The 25,452-nt window shown below is 48.1% G+C and overlaps 1 protein-coding gene across 6 annotated transcripts; it reads right to left on the bottom strand.

Annotated features, from left to right (window-relative positions):
• Positions 1-5,540: 5,540 nt before the first annotated feature.
• On the bottom strand, positions 5,541-25,249 carry arhgap21b (Rho GTPase activating protein 21b). Of its 6 annotated transcripts, none has more exons than XM_037275646.1 (24): positions 25,040-25,249; positions 24,134-24,308; positions 20,405-20,566; positions 20,192-20,213; positions 18,314-18,406; positions 18,151-18,229; positions 18,019-18,073; positions 13,733-15,230; positions 12,757-12,903; positions 12,532-12,634; positions 12,380-12,425; positions 12,156-12,281; positions 11,779-12,078; positions 11,568-11,629; positions 11,357-11,499; positions 11,152-11,294; positions 10,869-11,027; positions 10,719-10,797; positions 10,577-10,650; positions 10,405-10,494; positions 10,163-10,330; positions 9,973-10,078; positions 8,158-8,189; positions 5,541-8,069 (listed from the first exon to the last, which is right to left on the bottom strand). In XM_037275646.1, the coding sequence occupies exons 2-24, from the start codon at positions 24,206-24,208 to the stop codon at positions 6,588-6,590; spliced, it is 5,244 nt and encodes a 1,747-aa protein (XP_037131541.1). In that variant the 5' UTR covers positions 24,209-24,308; positions 25,040-25,249; the 3' UTR covers positions 5,541-6,587. The 6 variants fall into 6 exon arrangements, with proteins under 6 accessions (XP_037131541.1, XP_037131540.1, XP_037131543.1 ...); XM_037275645.1 differs by lacking the exon at positions 25,040-25,249 and having other exon boundaries at positions 5,541-6,480; positions 6,568-8,069; positions 13,733-15,242; positions 24,134-24,208; XM_037275648.1 differs by lacking the exons at positions 24,134-24,308; positions 25,040-25,249 and adding exons at positions 21,158-21,188; positions 21,242-21,285 and having other exon boundaries at positions 13,733-15,242.
• Positions 25,250-25,452: the final 203 nt, after the last annotated feature.

Below are 25,452 nucleotides of genomic sequence, written 5' to 3' on the forward strand. Positions count from 1 at the left end.
GGTTAGGGTTAGAGCTAGGGTTAGGGTTAGAGCTAGAACTAGGATTAGGGTTAGAGCTAGGGTTAGGGTTAGAGCTAGGGTTGGGGTTAGAGCTAGGGTTAGGGTTAGGACTAGGGTTAGAGCTAGAACTAGGGTTAGGGTTAGAGCTAGGGTTAGGGTTGGAGCTAGGGTTAGAGCTAGGGTTAGGGTTAGAGCTAGGGTTAGGGTTAGAGCTAGGGTTAGGGTTAGGACTAGGGTTAGAGCTAGAACTAGGGTTAGAGCTAGGGTTAGGGTTAGAGCTAGGGTTAGGGTTAGAGCTAGGGTTGGGGTTAGAGCTAGGGTTAGGGTTAGAGCTAGGGTTAGGATTAGGGTTAGGGTTAGAGCTAGGGTTAGGGTTAGAGCTAGGGTTAGGGTTAGGGTTAGGGTTAGAGCTAGGGTTGGGGTTAGAGCTAGGGTTAGGGTTAGGACTAGGGTTAGAGCTAGAACTAGGGTTAGGGTTGGGGTTAGGGTTAGAGCTAGGGTTAGAGCTAGGGTTGGGGTTAGAGCTAGGGTTAGGGTTAGAGCTAGGGTTAGGGTTAGGACAGGGTTAGAGCTAGAACTAGGGTTAGAGCTAGGGTTAGGGTTGGAGCTAGGGTTAGAGCTAGGGTTAGGATTAGGGTTAGGGCTAGGGTTAGGGTTAGAGCTAGGGTTAGGGTTAGGGTTAGAGCTAGGGTTAGAGCTAGAACTAGGATTAGGGTTAGAGCTAGGGTTAGGGTTAGAGCTAGGGTTGGGGTTAGGGTTAGGACTAGGGTTAGAGCTAGAACTAGGGTTAGGGTTAGAGCTAGGGTTAGGGTTGGAGCTAGGGTTAGAGCTAGGGTTAGGGTTAGAGCTAGGGTTAGGGTTAGAGCTAGGGTTAGGGTTAGGACTAGGGTTAGAGCTAGAACTAGGGTTAGGGTTAGAGCTAGGGTTAGGGTTAGAGCTAGGGTTAGAGCTAGGGTTGGGGTTAGAGCTAGGGTTAGGGTTAGAGCTAGGGTTAGGGTTAGAGCTAGGGTTAGGGTTAGAGCTAGGGTTAGGGTTAGGGTTACACCTAAATATTGTTATCCAATATATCTACTGCAATTTCACATTAGATTGCTGGTTTGAAATTTACTTGTATTGTTGTTATTATTATTATTATTTTAATAAACATTAAAACCTGTTCAAACTTGTCTGGTGTTTTATTCCTTGTTTTTCTTTATTTATTTATTTTATAACACTTAAAATAACGTGTATGTATATATACGCCTAAATATTGTTATCCAATATATCTACTGCAATTTCACATTAGATTGCTGGTTTGAAATGTACTTTTATTGTTATTATTATTATTTTAATAAACATTAAAACCTGTTCAAACTTGTCTGGTGTTTTATTCCTTGTTTTTATTTTTTTGGGCATGAAAACAAAAATCTGACATTTGGTTAACTGCTTTATATGACAATATGTATCTGTGTTACATTGTGTAATATGTGTTAGTGTCCCCCAAAATAAGGAGCAAGTAGTCAAATACACATTCTTGACACGTACAAAAAAATGCATAACGTTATTAGGTACACCTGAAAATGGTGGTGTACCTAATGGAGTGTCCGTGTGACGTCACTGATCAAACAGCCAATCAGAAAGTGGGGGTGAGGGCGGGTGTGGCACTTTTCACTTTCAGTTCAGCTTCGGCCATTATTTTTCCCTAATGAAATGGCCTGTTATTAGGTACACCTAAAAATGGCGGTGTACCTAATGGAGTGTCCGAGTGATGTCACAGATCAACCAGCCAATCAGAAAGTGGGGGTGAGGGCGGGTGTGGCACTTTTCACTTAAACCAGGGGTGTCGACCTCCAGGTCTCGAGGGGCCGCGTTCCAATATGTTTTCCAAGTTACCCTCGTTAAGCGCACCTGCGTGAAAAGTTTTAGCCACTTTCACGTTCTGCAGGAGCTAAAACTTTTCACGCAGGTGCACTTAACGAGGGAATCACACGGACACTCCATTAGGTACACCGCCATTTTCAAGTGTACCTAATAACAGGCCACTTTATTAGGGAAATATCATGGTCAAAGGTCACATGTCAAGCTCTAGTCCTCGGGGCCGCATTCCAACATGTTTTCCAACATGCCCTCGTTAAGCGCACCTGCGTGAAAAGTTTTAGCCACTTTCACGTTCTGCAGGAGCTAAAACTTTTCACGCAGGTGCGCTTAACGAGGGAATCTCACGGACACTCCATTAGGTACACCGCCATTTTCAAGTGTACCCAATAACAGGCCACTTTATTAGGGAAATATGGTCAAAGGTCACGTGTCAAGCTCTAGTCCTCGGGGCCGCATTCCAACATGTTTTCCAACATGCCCTCGTTAAGCGCACCTGGCCTGTTATTAGGTACACTTGAAAATGGCGGTGTACCTAATGGAGTGTCCGTGTGATTCCCTCGTTAAGCGCACCTGCGTGAAAAGTTTTAGCCACTTTCACGTTCTGCAAGAGCTAAAACTTTTCACGCAGGTGCGCTTAACGAGGGCATGTTGGAAAACATGTTGGAATGCGGCCCCGAGGACTAGAGCTTGACACGTGACCTTTGACCATGATATTTCCCTAATAAAGTGGCCTGTTATTAGGTACACTTGAAAATGGTGGTGTACCTAATGGAGTGTCCGTGTGATTCCCTCGTTAAGCGCACCTGCGTGAAAAGTTTTAGCTCTTGCAGAACGTGAAAGTGGCTAAAACTTTTCACGCAGGTGCGCTTAACGAGGGCATGTTGGAAAACATGTTGGAATGCGGCCCCGAGGACTAGAGCTTGACACGTGACCTTCGACCATGATATTTCCCTAATAAAGTGGCCTGTTATTAGGTATACTTGAAAATGGCGGTGTACCTAATGGAGTGTCCGTGAGATTCCCTCGTTAAGCGCACCTGCGTGAAAAGTTTTAGCTCTTGCAGAACGTGAAAGTGGCTAAAACTTTTCACGCAGGTGCGCTTAACGAGGGTAACTTGGAAAACATATTGGAACGCGGCCCCTCGAGAACTGGAGGTCGACACCCCTGATTTAAGTGGAAAGTGCCACACCCGCCCTCACCCCCACTTTCTGATTGGCTGGTTGATCTGTGACATCACTCGGACACTCCATTAGGTACACCGCCATTTTTAGGTGTACCTAATAACAGGCCATTTCATTAGGGAAAAATCATGGCCGAAGCTGAACTGAAAGGGAAAAGTGCCACACCCGCCCTCACCCCCACCTCCTGATTGGCTGGTTGATCTGTGACGTCACACAGACACTCCATTAGGTACACCACCATTTTCAGGTGTACCTAATAACGTTATGCATTTTTATGTACGTGTCAAGAATGTGTATTTGACTACTTGCTCCTTATTTTGGGGGACACTAACATATATTACACAACGTAACACATATACATACTGTCAGATAAAGCAGTTAACCAAATGTCAGATTTTTGTTTTCATGCCCAAAAAAATAAAAACAAGGAATAAAACACCAGACAAGTTTGAACAGGTTTTAATGTTTATTAAAATAATAATAATAATAATAAAAGTACAGTTCAAACCAGCAATCTAATGTGAAATTGCAGTAGATATATTGGATAACAATATTTAGGCGTATATATACATACACGTTATTTTAAGTGTTATAAAATAAATAAATAAAAACAAGGCATAAAACACCAGACAAGTTTTAACAGGTTTTAATGTTTATTAAAATAATAATAATAATAAAAGTAAATTTCAAACCAGCAATCTAATGTGAAATTGCAGTTGATATATTGGATAACAATATTTAGGCGTATATATGCATACACCTTATTTTAAGTGTTATAAAATAAAGATTACCCAAAGAGAAGCATAATCTCCCCGTTGTTGCATAACGGCGCATCCCTTGATGCAATAGTTAGCCGTTAGCTTGGAGAAAACGTGCATAAAAGGCGTGGTGTTTCAGTGACTGGTTCTTTCTTTCCCTGGCAAATCGTAAATCGACATTCTGGTTTACGTAGTTCATGCCAGGAGGGTGACGCAACACGTTCACTGACTGATCCGTTGATGCACGGGAAGGAAGACCCATTGACTCGTTCGCGAACGGCAAAGTCAGGATTGGTTCCCTCACTGATCCGTTCTCGCGATCAACTGGAAATGCAAATCACTCACTGAGTGGTTCACTCACAGACCTGTTCAATTGGTGAAAGGTAAATGCGATTCACGACTCGTTCGCAAACAGGAAGTTACGTCATTTCTTCTTCGTTTTGATTTACGCCGGCGGCACCAGCTTTAATGCGCATTACCGACACCTACTGGTTGAAGTTATATGAACGGCGCCGAGCTCACCACGTTAGGAGAGTGGCTCCGTCGCTGCGCTCGAAGCCTTCAGAATAAGGGTTCGATTCCCACCCCCTGCGAATGTACTAATGCTTGTCAATCTTTTCCCCGCAGCACTATCCGCATTGCATTGCGCGCTTCTCTCAACAGTGAAAAAATTAAGGCAGTAACTTTTTAGAAGTTTAGCAAGTTTTCTTTTTCTTTTTTGTTATTTACATGTCTAGGCTGTTCTAAAACACCAGCTCGTATGCTTGATACATATTAGATGAGGTAAAAAAAATCCCGTCATTTAATTCATGTAGTGTACCAGGACAAAGGTTTGCAGTGCTGACATGTGGAGCCATAGAACGAAGTTATTTCGAAGCACCGATGGCCGAGCAACATTCCCCAAGGCTGGAGCCAACCTTTGTTACGGAAGTCCAGCGCACTCTTGCGGACACCTGCTGAATTGCGTGCAGAAAAAAGAACGCAAAACTGTTGCTGTATTTATGAGGATTATTGCAACTGGTCAAACCCTAAAAAAATGACCATGTATAGGAAGGCTTTAAAAAAAAAAAATTTAAAAAAAAGATGTATAATATATAGAAAACAAAATGACCATGTCTAGTAAGAATTGTTTTTTTAGATAAACTGACCATGTATATTAACTTTTTTTTTTTTAAAAAACAAAAAAAAACATGACCATATACAGTTAAGGCTTTCTTTAAGAAACAAATCAGCCGCCCTTGAACACAATAAGGAAAATTGCTCTATAGAACCAACACAGTCACATCATTGCCATTGACACAATTTATTTCCAGTGTTTCCGGAGTCTGTGCACTTGTCTCCAAGTCAGGAGCAAGGCAGCGTTTGTGCGGTCCGCATCAGGTTTTGCACTCCCTCGCACGCCGTACCAAAACTATCCACACGCATGGGCACAAGTCAGGAATGTGCGGTCAGGTGCCTACAAGTGGAGTTCCACTTGAGTTTTCTGGTATTGCATTTTTCAATTGAATGGTACTCTTGATTTTGTCATTAAAGTGGGGAAGACAAAACATTTCAAATTTGGCCACAAATGAAATCACACTCCAAAACAAGTGTGAATTCAAAGGAGGAGTTTGAACTTCAATATTCTGTTGTGCGTTTAAAATAATTGAGCCCCATAATAAATAAAGTTTCGAGTGTGAATGACATATTTTGGTACAGGTCTAAACGAAACATGAATAAGCTCAAGTAAGTGGAAGCAGTTTTGTTTTTGATTCCAAATTCATCACTGTTTGGTTGATAGTTTTGTCAATGGGCCGAATTTGAATGGCTCCTCACCGCACATCCGTTACCGAATCATCCCGCAAAGACTGTACTGAATCCCACGATGGAAATGTCAAGTAAAGCAGCTAAAACGTGACATCTGTATGTACATTTAAGTTACTTATTTTACAGTAAATTTTCAGAATTCAAGTTGTTAAAAAGAACATTATAAAAACAAACCGTTGGAAACAAAGTAGAAAATGTGTTAAGACCAGAGTGGAATGCCTCAGGAATGGAAGCTCGGCATTGTTCTTAAAGAAAAGCTGGAGAACGACAGACAGTCAACAATTAAAAGAAAGAAAAGGGGAAAAAAAATAAGTCATACTAGTCACAGTTGTGTACTGTAAAACAAGACAATATGGCACCCTAAACATTTCATTGTCAGGCACTTCCTATTGTGATTTCATTTTTTTCTTGATTATCCATGTACTGCTCCCAACTATTTTGTTCACTGCTCTTCAGTGTATTATTTAACATGTGCATACTTCAAGTCTCGTGCGTACCTTTGGAAAAGCCCGGTCGGCAGTCGTTGCGCGGGTCGTACCCACAAGTCGTTTCAAGTACACGATGAGCAGATATGTACTGTACATTTTAACATCAACACAAGCGGCTAAAGCTTTTAGTCGGCGTTACGGCGAGCACATCTGGACATTCTTCATTTGGTTACTGGTTCACATATTCTGTAACTTGTCTTGGCACAAAAATAGCTCATCTGCAAAAACTACAAATCTATTCTTTCATAAAATCTAATCCTTAAATTCATCCGACTCCAGCGTTCATTTATGTGCCAGCTCCGTCCGTCCCCTCATCAGTCCTAATTAAAAAAATAGATGTAGGAACCGTATTTGTTCCATGCCTTCAACGTGAGTAAGGTCCACAGCTGTGGCCTCGCTTGCACATTCACATGATGATGCGTACAACATGCTCACTCAGAAACATCACGCACGCACGCAGACTTGAACGTCAAAAGTCCTCTTTCACGCCCACAGACTCACAAGTACTGATAGAAGCGCGAGTGGACCACCTGGGAACTGGCCAGTTTATGTGGATGTGCCGTGGCCGACAAACTCAGGCTCTTAGCCTGCGACACGTCGCCGTTTAAAGCCTCGGCGGCCCCGTGTGACAGTTCTGAGGATGCCGCGAGGCCGTCGCGAGGCCTGCCGCCGAACAGCGCCGCCTGCTGCTCGGCCAGATCCAGGCTGACCTCGGGATTGCTGGTGCGGTGGCGTTCGCGCGCGATCCAGTCGCCGATGGAGAAGTCTTGGGAGCTGCATTTGGGTCTCAGGCGGTCCACGGCGGACAGTTCGGAGCGCGAGCCCGAGCACTGGGGCCAGTCGCCCAGAACCGACAGCTCGGCAAAGTCCCGCTGGCCGCCCATGGTGTGCCTGCGACGGATGTTCTTCTTCTTACTGCGGCCCTCGACGTTGCGCTGGCTGCCCACGCCAAACATGTCGTCCACCGACATGCGCAGACGCACTTTCAGCCGGTCCGTGATCTTCAGTTTCCAGGCGGGCTCCGCTTTGTCCAGCTCGCCACGGGACGACGAGCTGAGGCTGCCGGTGGAGCGACCTTTGGCTGAAAACTGCGACAGTCTGTTTGAATCTTTGTCGCCGCGGGACCCGTCCAGCGACGATTCGCTGTCGGTCTTCTGCCGAGCGGCTTTCTTCCTGGATAGCGTGTCGCACTCGATGAGCCTGTGGGAGGCCAGCGGTCGTGGGGCCTCCCGCCGCTCCAGACACTCGACCGCTGCCACGGCGAAAACGGAAATGTCACTCTCGCTGTCTGTCTCCGCCGGCCTGCCCTCGCTGAAGAGCTCGCTGCGCTCGTCGTCGGCATCGTCGTCCCCGCCCCTGCTCTCCGCCACCGAACGCACCTCCGAACTCAGCGTGTTGAACTCGCCGCCAGTCGTGAAGGTCATGGACGACGTGGTGGAGTAGTCTGAGGTGATGGAGCACACGTCGGCTCCTGGCCCGCCGGCGCCCGCGTCCTGTCCCAGTGCCGCCGTCCTGCAGCGCCTGGCCCTCGGCACCGAGGCCCGGGAGCTGCTGCTGTTCATTGTTCCGAGGTCAGACACCGTGTCGTCGTAGTTGGAGGGCGGGTCCGACGGCACCGTGTGGCAGTTCAGGCTCGGGGAGTGGGACGGCGACGCGTACGGGGAGCTGGCGCCACGTGAGCTGGGCTTGAGCTCGGGAGGCACCTCGGGTTTGTCAAGCTGTTCCTCGGAGCTGTTCTTCAGCTGCTCCTTTTGGCGAGTGCCCTCCTCTTTGCCCCCCTCAGTGCGACTCTCTGGAGAGCAGGGGGGCTGCTGCTGACTCTTCCCCGGGTTCTCCTTCCTGGGGAACACGGCATCCAAGTCGTCATCCGAGCTGCTGGGCTGCGCTTTGTCTTTGGGCTTCTTGCGCTTGCGGCTGGCGAAGAAGGAAGAGCGCAGCATCTCTTTGCTACACTGATCCTTCCCTGACCCCCAGAGGCTCTGCGGGAAAGACGACAAACCACACGGTCACGACGTGACTGAGCCAGGGCGGGAATTTGTGAGGAAGGAAACAAAAAGAGAACGTCACCTTTGATTTGGAGGAGTCACTACATGCTGAATCTGCATCAATAAGGAGAGAATCATTAGTAGTCTGCCACCTTGAGAAAGCAAGTCAATTCCATAAAGCGAAGGACGGGCAAAAAAAATAAATAAAAAAAAAAGAGCAGATTGATGGCTTGCTGATCTCATCATTGATAGACATGAGCTGTAAGAAGAGCAGCTGGATGGAAGCAAGATGACACACTTGACAAGGACAAGTAACAACACTAAGTAAAGCGCTTGGTGGACACCAAGAAGAGGAGGCGGCAGAAAACAAAGCCTGAAATGACAGATGAAGGCAGAGAAAGAGAGTGCACGGGATTGGGGGGGGTGAATCCCCCCCCCCCCCGGCCGGCTGTTCAAACAAAGACTGACACAAGCGGCTCATGCTCGGGTAACGATGGAGGCAGCGACGGCACATCACGGACACAAACGTCAGTCACGAAGCATCACGTGTTGCCCGCCACTGACCAGCTGGAGACGCCCCCCCGCCCCCTCCACAGCCATCAGTGTGTGCTTCTAACGCGAGTCAAGTTCCTGTACAGAGCTGCGGCCCTGAAATTGTTCTTGAGGTGGGATCGATGGGCTATTTACGGTTCGGACCAAGACAAGTGTTGCGGTGGCGAGACTGCGTACAAATCTAAAGATGAGCAAAACACAAAAGACGATAAAAGAAAAGCACGACGGACGCATAGACAAAATGAAATCAAAATGCCCCCCTGTTCACAACTGCAGTCAATTGAATTGAGTGTGTTGCTTTTGTTGCAAGTATCCAGCTCAGTTGAGTCCCGCCACGATGGCCCCGCCCCTCCCCAGACATCATGACAGATTAGGCCACATGACCGGAGAGAACCATACCATGCTACTTGTCCTCGCGATCAGCTTAAGAGACAACAAGAGACAGCAAAAGGGCTTTGAGAGAAGGTCCGGCAGCACTGGCGCGTACGCCCTGGATGCAGGCAGGGTATTGCGTTCAATGTGAGACGTGCACACCACAAGGAAAATGACAAACATGGACTTCTCTTTCATCTCTTTTCCTCCCCCAATTTAAAAGAGCTGCGGGTTTCTGCAGACTAGGCAGCTACACTGGGCACAACACTCGTCCTTCTTCCTACAGTCCCAGCTGTCCACCACTGACAAAACTGAGTCCATCAGCGACATCATCGAGTGATAGACGCCGCCCACTTGGCCTGTGTCAAGATGGGGTCATGTGTGAGTGCTGGACAAGGGATAAGGGAGAGAAACAACACACTGCACACACACAAGGGTTAAGAAAAACTTCCATCCATTTGGCGTTAACTTTGATTTCCTTTCGGGGGGAGGGAGAACGTATGAGACGAGGAGGAAGGGAAGAAAAGAACTGAAAGAAAAGGAGTCGCCGACTCAACGCAAGTAAAGCACGGGAGGGGGGGGAGGAAAAGAAAATGGCTCGGGTGAGAGGAAAAGAAAAAGAAATGAACAAAAATACCAACTTGGACAATTTTGAGCTAGAACAATGAAAAGCAAAGAAATGAACAAAAATACCAACTTGGACAATTGGAGCTAGAACAATGAAACCGAGACACATTCGGTTGCGAAATCAACTCAATCGAAAAAAGCTGACAATTTCCCAACGGCTAAACCACAAATAAAACTCTCTCAGCCCAAAGCATGTAAAAATAAATGAATCAATAACACGCATGAAGTTAATATTTCATACAATTTGACTAGCAATGGAATCAATCCAACTTTGCTGGCATGGACAAATAGTTGCTGCGTTGAAATGTGGGAGCGCGACGCTGAGAGAAACATCCCGGCGGCTTACCTGAGACTTCGCCCGCCGCCGCCGTTGTGCGGCCGATGTTGGAGAGGAGGTGGTCGATGTTGGGCACGGGCTGAGATTGCACCGTGCTCTCCTGCTCGGCTGCCGTCTGCGGGAAGGCGGAAGGAAAGTCAAGTCGAGGCTTGGCCAAAAGCGCGCAGATGACGCCGGCGCCAAACGCGAGGCCACGTACGACGGGATCTTCATCGCAGTCTTCGGCGAAGAACCACTCGTATTGCTGGATTAGGTTCTCGATTATCTTGCACTGGTCGGGCATGTGGTTGACCATGTTTGTCATGTTGTCCTCGGAGGTTCGCACCAGCGTCGGGCCAAACACGATAGCCAGGTTGCGAGGTTCCATCTAAACGGACACCGTGATGACAAATGAGACGTCTTTCTTTCAAAAGAATATGCGCAGCTCTTCATATGTCGCACCTTGTTCTTCTCACAGTTGTCGGAAACCCTCTTGAGGTGAGCGCAAAGAAATTTGAGGGTTTCAGAGTGGTGCTCAGGCAGTTGGTGGATCTGAGGGAGAGAGGAGAGTCGTTGCCAGCGCGCCTCACAACAATCCCGCTTGACAAAAAAAGTGCTGTTGCAGATTCCTTACCAGCTTCTTTAGCTCCTTAAGTCTCTCAACAGAGTCCTCGGTTCTGCTGGCTTCGATAAAGTCGGCGTACTTTTCTGTCGGGCAGACCCAGAGAAGTCTTAAAGACGGACTAACTTTTGAGGAATGCCTTTGAGAGTCTCACCGTTTGTAAACAGGGGCTCGGGCAGTTTTCGGAAAAAGGACTTGAGTAAGCTACTGATGACATTGAGATCCCTCCATTTCTGCAAAGAAGCAAACAATTCTCAGATCGTTGAAGTGCAAAGCGCAAGTGAAGATGCGTGCGGCCGCTCACGTCTTCTTGCACGTCGATGTCGGCGATGCCTTTGGTGTTGAGCTCCTCCTGCATGTTGGAGATGGCGGCGTTGTTTCCAGGAACTCGGTAGATGCCCGTGTACTCCAAGCCTCGCTCCTCCACCACGTTACAACACACCTCCACGATCAGAGGAACCAACTAGAAAGCGACAGCATTCAAATTCAGCACAGGAATTCAAAACGCATATACGAAATGTATCCTGAGCCCAGAACCAAAATGAACCACTCAAATGGAAGACCTTTGTGAGCGAGTGTGTGCTCACCCGATTGCTCAGCGCGGGCGGACAGTCATCCAGGCGCACTCCAAACGTGACGCCGGCCGGCGTCTTCTTTTCAAAGGGCTTTCGCATGATGCCCGGAATGCCAATTTTCCACGCTCCTCTGTCCCTGGGTGGACTGGCCTCATCTGAATCATAAGGCGGTTTTAGTGGGCAAGCGAGGCGTAACGGTGGCCGGCTTTGACTTCACCTTTCAGTGCCCTGCGCTCTTCTGATTTGGGTGAATGAGGGCTGTGGCTCTTGCTGTCCGTCTTCCCTCCCAAAAAGGCTTGTTTGATGCTCAAGGACTGACGGGGGGTTTTGGGCGAAGGCTCAGACTTGCTGCTGGGTGCGCTGAAAAGGGAAGGTGGTCAAAGATGAGCCTGATCATTTTGTACAAACAATGACTCGCGCCTGCAAACCTCATCATGTTGTATTCTTTGATCTTCCGACTGATCAAATCCTGACTTGTTACGGCGGCGTTCTGAAAAGGCAGACACTTCTCTTATTATGATAACACAAAAACAACTCGTACAGTATTTTGCAGCACACTTGAAATCCTTAAAAAGTGCGCCTCGTGTAGGAACACGTCCAATTGTCTGTTTTGTTTCCCTTGGTGACACGCCCACTCACCTCTTCGTCGGGATTACTGTTTTCCTGAATGACTTTAATCCAAGTCAACATGTCTTCCCTCCCTTCCGCCTGGAACAAGTACTCGCTGTCGGAGGTGGTCAGGCGCAGTACGTTCTTGCGCCGCGTGTCGCTGTAGGAGATGTCAATCAGGCAGGCCTTAACGCTGATTCGCAGCGGCTCCTCGTCGGGCGGCGTGGTGACGTGCGAGAGGGCGTCTTTCCTGTCCCTGAACAGCGTCAGCGTGTGACCTTGTAGAACTGCATACATCTGCTTCCACGACTTCATTCCTCCGCTAGCACGCTACAGAAAGGAGACACGGCACACATGGTAAGCAACATCACAACAACTACAGCATAAGCATAACTATCCGGGCATACCTTATTTTTATCAGTAGAAAGTTGGCGAAAGTTGAGCAAGCCTTCCTTGGAAGAATCCAAAAAGATATCTGCGGAGGAATCTCTTCGTGATCCAGAGTCCCCGGAAGATTTATGAGCATCCAAAGCCTGTCACACAAATATTGTTTGTAAAGGACGAATCACGGCACGCACAGTGCTCATTAGCACACATCATTACGGTTCTCTAAGCCACGATGGCAATTCACCTTTTTCAAGCCCCGGAGACTTGGCATATGCCTACTAGAAGATCGTCTGGGGAAAAAAAAACAAAACACAAAAACCCATTAGCATGAATTCATAATAAAGTCATCCAGCGAATTGAGAAAGAGACAAGAGCAATGACTAAGTTTGAACATACCCTCTACCCTCTTCTTGGTAATTGTCCAGACCTTCATCGTAGGATTTCGAGCGCTCCGTTTGGCTGGCAGATTCCGACTCCAGCAAAGCACTTCTCAGGGACTCTGGTGCAGAGCATACAGTGACTTGCAAATCACAGTTATGAGAATGAATGTGCAATGCTCTTACAAAACAAATAAATAATAAGGGGATCTATGACCCACAAACCAAGCACAAAGCCTTTTACCTTGGTCATGTGACAGCTGTCGGCGAATGGGAAGACACGGAGAGTCGGGACTTGAAGGACCGGTAGCGACGGACGGTGGCACGGATATGACAGCGGAAGGTGGAATAGGGGCAGCATCCCTGTCGACACTGGGGCTGACGGGCTCGTCTATCACAATGACAAACACACAAGCGCTTGTAAAAAAATAATAATAATAATCGCAGGGCTAGTGTTTGATTTTGATGCATTCAGCAAACTGGGCGAAAATAAAATGGAAATCTTAGCCATCGACACAAATGGTGCACAAATTCTATTAGACAAAATGCTACCAATTCCGACCATCATTTGCTATGCAATAAGCAAAAGCCAATTATGGATGTGAGTGGGGGCCATTCAAAGGGACCGTCGACGGTGGCCCTGCAGCCTAGCCTGCTCAATCAAGACATGGTTTCCTCGGGCCATGGCACCAGTCCCGGAATGGTAGTCCTGGTGTACTGGCACTGTCGCACATTATTTTGTGGGCACCAGGCCTGTCAGGTCAACTCCACCAAACGACAAAACACCCAGCAAACATTGCCGGCCAATCCCAAATGCAAATCTACAGCACAAATGCGTGGAGAAAAACCAAATGGCTACCCAACGACGGGTCCGGTTAGAGAAATCTATGAAAATTAATTCACTTGACAAGGTCCATTCCATGATATTGAATTTTCCAGTGTGGCCCTGCCACTAACACACTTTAAATGCCACTGATCCCGATTAATGTCAGCGTTCGAGGATGAGGCCTTTGTTTCGGAACATCTTGGTGGGATTAAATGCACACAAACCACAATGCACTGAAATGAAATAGGCAATTACATAACTGTGCGGTTTGGTAGTCCACAAGCTATACAAACGTTCATCTATCTTCAATCGCTTCCTTTGTCGGCCCGCCTCGTGTTACTACGGCTGTTGCCGTGACAACCACGAGCTTCAAACTCATTTGGTTTCCTCTTACCGATGAATGGAATTAGATCCAACGACTCGTCGAGGTTGCTGGAGCAGGAGGTGTGACGTTCCTCGAGGCGGCGTATATGCATCTCTCGCCGCGCGTCGTTGGGAAGCCAGCACGTCGCCACGTCTGCTGTGGAATCTGCGCCGTCGTCATCGTTCACGGCCAAAATGTAGGAGTGCTGGCGCAGAGGGCTGGGGTGCTTTCCGGCGGGCGGCTTTGGCCTCAGGACCACGCCGGACTCAGAGAGGCTACGTCCGGCCGGCTGGCTGCGAGACTCTTGGTGGCTTGGATTGAGGATGGCAGACCTCGGGGGTATCTGCTTTTGAGCGGAACACGAAGAGGACCTTTTCCCGAGCGAGGCCGCGTCCCTCTCGGCCTCAACGGGTTGCACGCTTTCGGCTCTCGACCTGTTGGCGCCTTGGTGGTTGGTGCGGCAAGCGTGGTTCGCCTTGACTAAGGATTTTTGCTCAGCGTTTGTTCTCGTTCCAAAATGCGTGGACCTTTCCGAAAGCACGGGCGGGGAGTGGGTCTGGAGAGAATGCGCTTTTTTATTGTACATGGGATTGTGCGGCCCCCTCTGGCCGTTGTTGTATCCAACAGAAGGCCTGGACAGCACGGCCTGTCTGGGCATAGACTGTCTACTGGGCCTCGTACCGGGTTCTGCCCCCCTCCGATATCCTATCCCCTCATTTGTTGGGTCAACATAGTCCGTGGAGCGTGAGCGTACATTATGCAGAATGCCATCTTGAGACATGCTCCTCGGCGGCCAGTTCCGAGCGCGGCTCATCCTCTCGGAACTGATCACGCGGTCCTGGGAGGCGCTGCGTGGGGCCACTTGGAAGTGGGGGGGAGGTCCGTGGTACGAGCGTTCGTGGGAAATGCTCCTCCTGCGTATTTCCTTCGGGCCCCAGCCCATCTGGGGAACGTGATGGGAGGTTTCAAAAGTGTTCTGATTGGAAGCTCGCAGGCTATCGAGCCTCTCCTGGATGGTTCGACTACCGTGAGAATGAATTCCTTTGTTGTCAATGTATTCCCTGTACGTTTGGTAAGTTCGCCAATCTATATTGGGTTGGCCTCGATATGAGGCTTGTCCTGGCCCGCCGGGATAGACGTCCGCCTTTCGAGGGTGCGGGTACTGGGCTAATGACGCAGGCCTCGCCCTCAAAAGTGCCGGGTCCATGTAATCTACTCGATGCGCTGGAGCCATACGGTGCTCGGGCGGAACCACCGTTGTCCTCACGCTGTCGTTGCGCATGTAAACCGACATCTGACTTTTTGGATAAGATTTCGGAGGAAGGGACGGGGGCACGGTGATCTCCTTGCGGTAGCCGTGGTCGGAAGGTGGCGGCGCCACCGAGCCCCTGATGCCGGGACCCGCCGAGTCCATCGCCTGGGCCATGCCCGGAGGCTTACAGTCTACTCTGGGGTAGCATACGGAGGGCGGCTCAGGAATGTGACGGGCATTTCCACTGTAGCTGCTGTGGCCGCGGATGTAGGCATCCTGGGAGTAGGCCTGGAGACAGAGCAGTAAACTCGTGTTAAAATAGACAGGAAGGTGTGCGTGATAATCAACAGTGAGCTACTGGATGCAAGTCAAGTGTAGCATAACTGCTACTGGAAGCGGAAGCGTGTGTGTGTGGGACATGTTGCAGTGTGAGTGAGTGGAGGCATTGGCAGTTGAGGAGCTCCTTATTGTGAGTCACACCCTAAAATGTTTAATGAAAAAATACCAGACACGAACTGCTGAAGCATTTTTTGCGGCTCACATTTCTCTTCCTAATTTGCATGTCGTTTTAAGACAAGCAAATATATGGACCCATACAACTCACGTGCACATTTACACACGTCAGACTAACAGATGCCTTAGACAGACAGGAGGTTCCCTCCCTGATTGTGAGAGCTATATTTAGCTCCAAGGCCTTTATGAACATGGACAGCAATCATTTGTGTGGCATTTATTATCGATTTCCTTTTTCGACGGTGGTTCAGTACTAACCGCACTATTCTTAATATTCTCTCTGAGCAACGAGCAAATGGATGTATTGGTATGGGTACTTTGAACCAGCTCACATTTAAAAAAAAACAAAAAAAAAAAAAACTTACATAACAACAATCAATGTGTTTGGCTATGTTCCCCGCCCTTAGCGAGACAGCATAAACGTGCAAAAGAGTTCAGAGGTCACTGGTCTTTATCACTATAATGATATGTGACAAGTTGGAATGAAGCCTGGGCGAGGCTTGGCGCTCTGAATCTAACAGGTAACGCAGTGAATCGGCCATTTGGACAGAACATCTCAACCCCCAGCATGGAAGTGCCTCGTAAAAAAAATCAACAGCAGCAGTGGCGGCGCAAAGCTGCCCGCCGCCTCCAAGCACGACTCGGACATGCGTGTCGTAACGTGCCAAACGTTTGCGGCGCCACACATTAATGTCAAATAGCTAACTAGTCAGCAGTTTGCTTACCAGATGAGTTGTGTCCAGATAAGGTGGCGGCCGTTTGAGCGTGTGAAAACGAGAACGTTCGAGAAATGAAGACAGAAAGAGAGAAGGGAAAGCAGCAGAGACAAACATGCAGTCAAGAAATGATCCGATTAAAAGGGAAGAACATCAAACAGATACAAAAAAAAAAAGAAAGCCAGAATTTCACATGCTGGAAATAGTCTCGCGCAACAGCGCTACGACGAGCGGGAGCGGCGGCGCGAGCCAAGCGGCGCGTTGCCACGTTACGACCTGCCTGTGACTGTGGCTTCTTTCTGGGCGAGGCGGCGGCGGCGGGAGCACAAGCTCGCCTCTCATGTTGCTGTCAAGCCTCCACCACGCACGCACGCTCGCATCCACATTATTACGCTAACTGAATGAGGTGCCTCCGGTCGCTCTACGTCTGCCTTGCCTTGCCCGCCCTTCTTCTGCTGCTCACATGACAGAAGCAGGAGCAGCTGCTGATTATACATTCCGCTCGGATGGGAGAGCTCCCCCTCCCCTCCCAAGCTTCCACCCTCCTCCGCCCCCAAGCATCAACCTGTTCAAAACACAAGGCAGTCAGCTGATTTTATCCACTCGGTTCCGCTTATCATCCATTCTTTCTTTCCCCGTCCGTCTCTTGGCATTTCCTCCTCTTGCCTGGCATACAAGTACCGCTCTCTCTCTCTCTCTTGCTCCCAGAGTGTCGCCTCTCCCAATATCTTTGCTAAGCAACTGCTGCCTGTCTCCAAGCAGTCCGTGTGTGTGCTGCCTCCTACAGTCCAACGTCATGTCGCCAGTATGCGTGCATCTCCTCCTCCTTTATTGGACAGACTTTGCCGGTTTTTCTGCCTTCACGGAGTTCCTTTTCATGTGGCTTCAGGCCGCCTGATGTGTGATAGAAGAGAGGCACGCTCGCTGTGGGGTGTATGGGAAATAGGTCACTTGGAGCTCGCCACCTCAAATTGCTCCCAACAAGTGTTAAACAAACATAAGCTAGTATCCGTTAGCGCAAAATAATGCTTGCCAATTGGTTGACAGCTCTGACGCTGGCTTGAAACTGAGGCCTTGGGCTTAAAACCCCCATTTGAAACACTAACCCTTGTTGTAATTTATTGAATTATCGATAAAGATATGGAGGAGTACACAGGGGAGATTTCAGGTTAATAGCCATTAGGTTTCATCATATTAGCAGGTTGTCAAATCGACATTCCTTAGCATCCGCACGTACTGTAGCACTTAAGAGCTGAGTGCGGCTTCACTTTGCTCTTAATGTGCAGGGTGCAAACGGTGGCGGTGGTCTGCATGATGCAACCGACAGTCAACGCAAGCTAACCCAGCTGATTTTCGTCCCACATTTACAGATATGAATCATTTAGGGAAGGGCATCCGCCATAAAAACTGTAATGAACAAATCATTCAAAATCCAAAAGTCGTGAAGGTGCATCGGCAGGCAGCAATGAAGGCAACAACGGTGCATGTGTATTTGCACACACCCCAAAGTTGCTCTCTCCCTCCCTCCCTCCCTCCCCTCCAGCCACGAGTCACTGTGGAATGTTGCTTTCCGCGCGGGGCGACCTGATCATCGTTTGGCTTGAACGCATTTAGTGCATTTCAACATGACATCTCAATGACATAAAACTGAAAAGCTGTTCTGGCCTGATTAGGAGGCCTAGATAAAGAGCTCTGATGGGATGTCTGCCTTTTAGTAGTCCTGTCCCAGAGCAAAACTGGAACAGCTCTCTGGGATAGGAGGGTCGGTCCGTTCTATTCTGAAAACAGAACAAGTTGTACTTGTGGGAAAGCAAAAAGGTATGGGAGATGCGTACCAGCTGCAATATGTCCTCGTCTTTCGGCATCACACAAAGTTCCAGGAAGTCGCCGCTGCGAGGAAGTGAAAGAAAAGCTCATTCACATAAGCCTTCCAAAGGCCAACGTGAAGCATCGTGAAGTTGTCTCACCTGTCTTGGATCAAAGATATAACCTCACAGTAAGCTTTCCCGATGATACTTGCTCCATTCACCTTCACAATGCGATCACCTAAAAAGACACATCACATTCTGCATGGCTTGCCCAGAAGATTCTATTTTGGTCAGGAACAAAAGATGAGTGTGCGAGCCGTACCTGTACAGAGACCAGCTCCGTGGGCGGGACCGCCCTCCTTGACTTGCTTCACGAAAATAGTGTCCATCGGCTCCAGCCTGTTGCGCTGTCTCCCTACCAATGAAAAAGTCCAAGTGGACATGTGACATTCGTGGAGGGCTTTTCCCATCGCCACCGAGGCTTTCACTGAAACAGGAACTAGAATGGTCAGCAGCAGACATTTACTGTAAACGAGAACGCTAAAGGTGGGGCTTGATCTTGACTACACTCGCATTGGGGGAGCAATAAAGCACCCTGACCAGTGCTTGGCCCACATAGAAGACAAATCATACAAGTGTATTCGGGGGGGGGGGGGGGGGGGGGGGGGGTTCGCAAGGTGAATAAAAGCTGCTATAGCGCGAGGAAAACCAGTTTGCTCGGCCAGTCGCTGTTTCCTAGCAGCTGCACTGAAGAGGTGGGAGGGGGTTCAGAAGAAAGATGAGTGTGAAAGAAAGGGAATAGGAGTAGGTGGAGTGACAGTGGGCTCAGCTGCACTACTCCCACTCTTTCCTTTCACTCGTCGGTGTCCACAGTCAAAGCCTTGGACGTAGTTAACATTCTGCTAGTGAGTCAGTACACCAGAGTGGAGTGGAATGAATGGGAGCTAGCCTGAGAAGGGAAAAGCCGGGTGCCAAGTGCTATCCATGCAGGAAATCATTTCTGTACATATGTCCTTTTTCCTCTCCTCCACAGAATCTTAGTCATGCTCCAGCACCCACATTATGTAATGAAGAGTACTATAGTGCAATCAGGCACGCTCCCTCTAGTGGCCGGTTGTCAGTGAAAAGGCACTGGTCGATATTGCGACATGAACATTCCTCATGAGGACAGCAGGTTCAAGAGGGCTTCCGTATGATGTCAACGACATTAAGCTTCATTTTGCTTGCCTCCAGTGGCCAATAAAAACTAAATGTCGAAATGAACATTTCGTCTCTCGAATAAAATAGAATATGTTCGATGTTGGGTACCGGATGTGCTCGTGGGACTTGAGCAGGCAACATTCGATTGCAAGTGCGGCCAAACTTGGACCTGGTTGGCGCTGTAACAGAGGAGCTTTGTCTTGAGAAGCTGCAGACTCCAATACAATAAGATAATTGATGACGGCGTTCAACTGTGCCGGCCGGCCGGCCGGGTTCATGCAAGTGGAGCACTCTGGTTCGCTCTTGTGCAATGTTTGTTTGTGTTCACGGATTGCATATGATTGGAAAGGTTGTGAATTTGCGCAATTCATTTCTATTTCAGTTGTTTTGAAGACATAACTGTCAAGTTGCTGTCATTGTGTAAATCGGAGGGCGTTTCGGGGTCAAATTCTTAGACGGCACCCTCGATTACGAATGCCGTCAAACTGTCGCGGCTCTTCTCTCGCCGTTCATCTGCCTCATGGCAACGCCGAGGGAAGTGTCGTCAGCGGATTAATATGGTATTGCGTCGTGCGAGACGCCAACAAAGATGACTTGGGATCAAATTTCACTTCCTCAACATGTGCATGATGAATTCCAGCAGGGCTTGCATTCCTTTCCAAGTAATACAAACATAACTGGAATCACTGGGCAAATTCCAGCGACAACACACTTTCATGAGCGTGGAGACAATGCGAGCAAGCACGCTGAATAGCTTTGCCAAACAAAACCTGGAGAGATACAAGATACTACATATTATAGAAAAAGACATTGTGACAGCACAATGATTTTTTCGACCATAGCTTAGGAGTGATTTCATCGATTGTTTTGACATTGTTCTTTGCGTACAAGGAAGCTGAAAGAGCCTCGGAGACGTTGGATTAAGAGTCATCGCGCGTCAGAGGCACTACGCTGTAGGAAACACTTGGATTTCATTTATTCTTTGATTTTTTTTTCTTACCTCTGCACCCGACATCTTCCCCCTGTAACAAAATTAATACAAAATATTAGTCAATCAGGTATTGGGAAGATAAATTCAAGTACAGTGGATCCCGTTTATTTATGGAGACTAGCCCGCTAACAGCATAAACGCCGCATATAATTGGAATGTAGGGGGGGGGGCGCTATGCGGCGGTCCAAAGTAATCCAATTAAAATGACCGTCAGACATTTACCAGGAAGTAGTGCATGGACGACTCCGGTGGGTAGACGATGAAGTGCCGCAGCGTAAAGCCAAATCCGTGAGAAGTGCGACGTAGAAGCACCGTTTTGGGTCGCGGCCATGAGAACGACTCCTCTTCTCTCGGGTCCAAGCCTCTCCACTCGGAAGAGTCATTCTATAGAAGTTCAAGAAGTGGCTATTATGGAAAAGATTTGAATCAGAGGTGCAACCATGATTCAACATTTGCTTTTTCATTGGGAAAACAATGAGCGGAAGAAGAGGAAGAATGTCAACTTTGAGGGCTTTGAACAGCCCGCATTTGTGTGTTTACTGACTATTTATAAGCTCACACCTTGGTGGTATCAAGTGTGCAGTAACACAGTCTCCTTACGTACTCCGGCCCGCCCCATATCGTCTTCCATGGTTCAACTAGCTTCAGGAAACGCCTCTCTTCTGCCCTGTATTCCCACAATTAAAAACCGGTGTCATAGCAGCTCTAGTCTCCCTTCTATGAGCTTGTCCCCTGCCCGGACAGATATGCCAGCTCATCACGGAAGTGAATCATCTAAAAGAAATGTACGCAAACAATTTCCGATGCCGTTACTGATTGAGCACACAATAAACACACTCGAGTCTCCACGCGGTCGCGACAGACCGTTTGGAGTAGGCCGCTGTCATTGACACAGCTGTCGGAGGGGAGAATCCAATGTGTGCGGCTGGCCGAGTTAAAAAAAAAAAAAAAAAACACCGGCAAACATTTACTCACGAGCCGCACCTTTAAAAGAGCCGAGCGGCGACTGTGAGCGGCGACTGTGAGCGGCGACTGTGAGCGGCGACTGTGAGCGGCGACTGTGAGCGGCGCCAGATGACGAGCGACATGTGGCTTGTTCCCAATACACTGCAGGCACTGAGGCAAGCGTTTACAAATTGAGCGTTTTTTTTTTATTTCTGTCGGGCCGGGCTGGGAAACGTCACATCACACAGGTGCAGCTGACACCCGACCCGAGTGTTTCTGCTCAAACTTGCAGAACCGGTCGCGCTGTTGCACACGGTTTTGCTTTGAAGATGACAGCGCCGCCGGTTCGTAGTGAGATGGTTTGAGCTCTGGAATCTTTGGTGCCACGGAAACATCTTCCAATGCACAGCCGGAGGGGCACTTCTCCTGTGATGACAACAAATGGATCAAATTGGATGCTTGAGATGCCGGCCTGGCAAACAGGGTTGTGGGAGGCGCATGTGGTCATTCCCCATCCTTCTGATCTTAATTTGAAGGCGGCGAGAGGGTGGAGGCCTCCTGACATGCCAAGCCAGCGACCCAGCGCTGTTATCATTGCCACATGCATGTAGTTAATATTGTTGTGACATTCCAGCTCAATGAATCCCAGACATTTCTCTTTTTTCTGGACCCAAAGTGAAATTTCATCAAATAGGAGCAGGGCAGGGTCACATCAGAAGGAGACACACAGCACAACCTGAGGGTCTCTCACACACTTACGAATCACAAGCATGCATGCCAGTGTGATACGTACACAGACAGCCTTGAGCTGAAAGATTAGTCAAATGATAGATTTGAGAAATTGGCCTTTTCAATGGAACTTTTAACACAGATGCCACAAACAGCCAAGTTCATTCTTTGCAATACAACCAAGATGTTTACACTAGCAGAGACAACGGCCTGGGCACGCAGACGGTTAAATCTAAACAATTTACTTTTCTCAGTAAACTGCATCACCTACGAGCCTTTTAAAAGAGTCCACGTTTTAGCAAGAGTTATCCCTCCAAACAATTATCCCTCCCTCTGGAGACGAACTATGCACACTAAAAAGGGAACTCGAATTTCAACTTCGACAAACATTAACAACACCCCAGCCCTTGGCCTGTGTGTTTAAAAAGTGACACTGTACCAGCACGCACGGCATGACTGCTGCGAAAAAGACCTAAAAAGGTGTGAGGGGGCCCCATCTTGCTGGTCTGTGGGCTGCTGCTAGATTCTACACCACGCTCCATGCAAAGTGAACACTTTGCTGTGAAGTCTTGGCTAATGACCTGGGGGATAGAGGGGGGGGGGCATTGGAATGCGCTGGCTGTCCCAGTTTTGTAGTTCAGGACAAGGTTTAGGACTCGGTATCTTTGATCTGACTCACAGCTGGGACCAGAACTGACCTTTTTAGTTTACCTTGATTTGGATTTTGTGCGACGGGTGATTTGCATTGGACTCCCGTTCATGTATCGGGCAAGAAGGGGCATAGCTCAAAAGCAGACTGCCTCCTGAGACACGGCAGGCGCTACCACAAGGCAACAGGAAGTAACAGACTTCTTCTATCCAATTGTGGCTCCATTTTCCCTTCCGATTGCCATCACTGAGCCATGGCGTGCCCGCGCGGGGGCTTCTGTGAAAGGCAGTCGCTCCAAATGAGATAAACGCTGACCTTTAATGAGGCAAAGACCCGTAGGAGGGGGGGGGGGGACTCGGTGGCTCAGATTTTCCATAGTCGCCCCCCGCAGCGCTGAATATGGATCGTGCTTCATTATTCAAAACAATAATCTATTTCACTCTGCTCTCATGTCCCCCCCACACCAAAAAAAAAAACACCACAAGCCTCCTAAAACACAAAATTGATCATCTAACGCGACCGTATGCGTACTGGAGCCTCGAGTAATCAGGAAAATGTTACCACAGACATTTCACAGATAAAAGCAGATTGATTGGTTGACTCAATACGTGAGCAGAGGAATCCAAGTTGTGCTTGGGAGAGAAAAAAATATATACCAACACCAACAAAAAGGAAAGCACGAGCTGAATGGGACAACTCAAACTCAACAAAGCCAAGAGATAAAGCCAAAGATAAAACAAATGCTTCTTCTTTTGCTGCAATAAAGAAAGTCAAGAGAACAATACAAAATATGTAGAGCAATTTTAAATTCGGTTTATGGTGTGTATTCAACGATATGCTGTCACGTACATGTCGATGGGATATCGAGTGGCAATGTTAAATGACAAAATAAGCACCACAAGTAAGGAGCGGAGACTCCAGGGGGATTTCCTCTGCCACATTAACATATCAATTGGTTGGTGGTGCGGCCTCATTAAAAGTGGCATTTCCAAAAACCCAAACTCTGCTCTCACACCTCGCGCCTCCAATCAAGTTCAAGCTTGTTGCGACTTCCTCAATTTGACTCATCTAAGCGTCGAATAGGATTGGTAGCTGGCTCATGATGATAAACCCAAAAAAGCAGATCATGTATTTATTTCTCTTGGCTTTGTTGTGACTCTAAACGTCTGCACGATGGCCAGTGTTATATGAAAGGATCGGCGCCAGCTGCCTCCCAAAAACATGGATTGTGGCAATAATCGAAGGAAAACTAATGACATCATCTAATTGCTTTAATATGCATCATTTTCTGTCTGTACCGAGATATTTCGATTTGATTCACGCTACGGCTTAAGCCTTTTGTGTATGCACATGACCCGGGTTCCTAAACACGCGCAACGGAACGTAAAAACCAAACAGAAATAGTGGAAAGACTTGTGAACGGAATCCGACAGGAGTTGTTACACGCACAAACAGCTGGGCCAAAGTGTCAAGCTCTCGTCGTCACTCCACCCCCACAGCGGACTCAACAGAGAGATGACTCTAGAAACCCTGAATCAGCTGCCCCCCCCCACCACCACCCTTCCGCACAAAAAACAAAAACATTCATGCTCGCGATCTAAAAACATGAACGGTAGATTGCTACTCACCTCACAGAATGATAATCTCACTTGTTGTCGCTCCAGATTATCATCACAAGAATGAGCCCAACGTGACGCCATCATTCACCTTGATCTAAAATCCTCTCTACGCCAACATCGGCAAAGGTACCTTCTGGTGGAAAGCGAGAATCTGTTTTCCACGCCTTTATCCCGGCTGCATTACCTAATCCATTTGGAAGAGAAGAGCACAAAAAGACTTGTTTTACGTTGTGAAGAAGTGCAAAAGTAACTCATCACGAGTGTTGACACCATGGTAGACCTACTTTGTCAAATAAGCGACGTGATGCTGGGGAAAGTGATCAAAATTAAACTGACCTTCGTGGTCCCGGTACTACGGCCGGCTGGGTTATAGTTGGGCATTTCGAGAGGGTTTGCAAATGTAACCGACAAAGCACATGGACCAACGATCAGGGTTTGTTGTCATGGGTCCGACGGAGCGCAGCAACGTGGACCGCCGACACCGCATCAATAACCAGCAACAAGTGAGCCAAGGGAAGAGAAATGGGTCTAACAAATAGGTTGCCAAACCTGGAAAACCGATCTTATTCGTGAGCACCTATACCTTCGTGAATCTGATATTACACGCCGCGTCGCCATTATAGTCGCATCTGGTTTTGCGATTTAAAAAAAAAAAAAAGAAAAAAAAAAAAGATGGCTTATTGTTCGATTTCGACGCACGAACTGAGCGTTTCGGACTGTTCTCACGTTACTCTACTCTGATCAATTCGTTCACTTACTTAAACAATAAACCCCTCAAAGTAGCCGAATGTCTTTTCTGTAGTTTGCGCGATGAGTGTTCAATTTGTAAAAGGTGACTTTATGAAAGGTAACTGCGGCGAGCGGCTGCTAGCTGGTTAGCAGCCGTGCTAACGGCTGGAGTTGAAACAAAGTTACCTGAGTAGTTGCTGGGCGTCGTTCCAGGCGAGCAACAGCGATAAAGGCGAGTAAACCCGATAAAAACATAGCACACGGCCTCCGGTACGGGTAGACGTGGACATAATGACGATTATTTAGAGTCGAAACTGCGTCCCACACAGGGGAGGCGCATGGTGTAGTTCAGCGGTTGGATTTTTTTTTTTCCTCTTCCTTCGAGCGTTCCCAACTCCCTGGGAGTCCACCTTCGGTCAACAGGACACGATCAACCAATCACAGGCAACCTTGCATTTGATCCGACCAATCACGCGTGTCTTTACACAACGTAGCCGCAGCGCTGCCAGAAGCTTGTGTACAGTACCGTCCAGACAAGTTGAATTTACCTAACCAGAAGTAGAATGGCTTATCTAACTAAAAAAAATAAAACTTTCTCC

The sequence above is a fragment of the Syngnathus acus genome, chromosome 17, assembly GCF_901709675.1.
Source record: "Syngnathus acus chromosome 17, fSynAcu1.2, whole genome shotgun sequence".
Classification (NCBI taxonomy): domain Eukaryota; kingdom Metazoa; phylum Chordata; class Actinopteri; order Syngnathiformes; family Syngnathidae; genus Syngnathus; species Syngnathus acus.

Coding starts and splice junctions, on each gene's coding strand:
- arhgap21b (XM_037275645.1), bottom strand. CDS start 24,208: ATGATGGCGTCACGTTGGGCTCATTCTTGTGATGATAATCTGGAGCGA. Junction 20,214..20,404: donor CGTCCATGCACTACTTCCTG/GTAAATGTCTGA, acceptor ATTTTGTTACAG/GGGGAAGATGTCGGGTGCAG. Junction 12,904..13,732: donor GGATCTAATTCCATTCATCG/GTAAGAGGAAAC, acceptor TCATTGTGATAG/ACGAGCCCGTCAGCCCCAGT.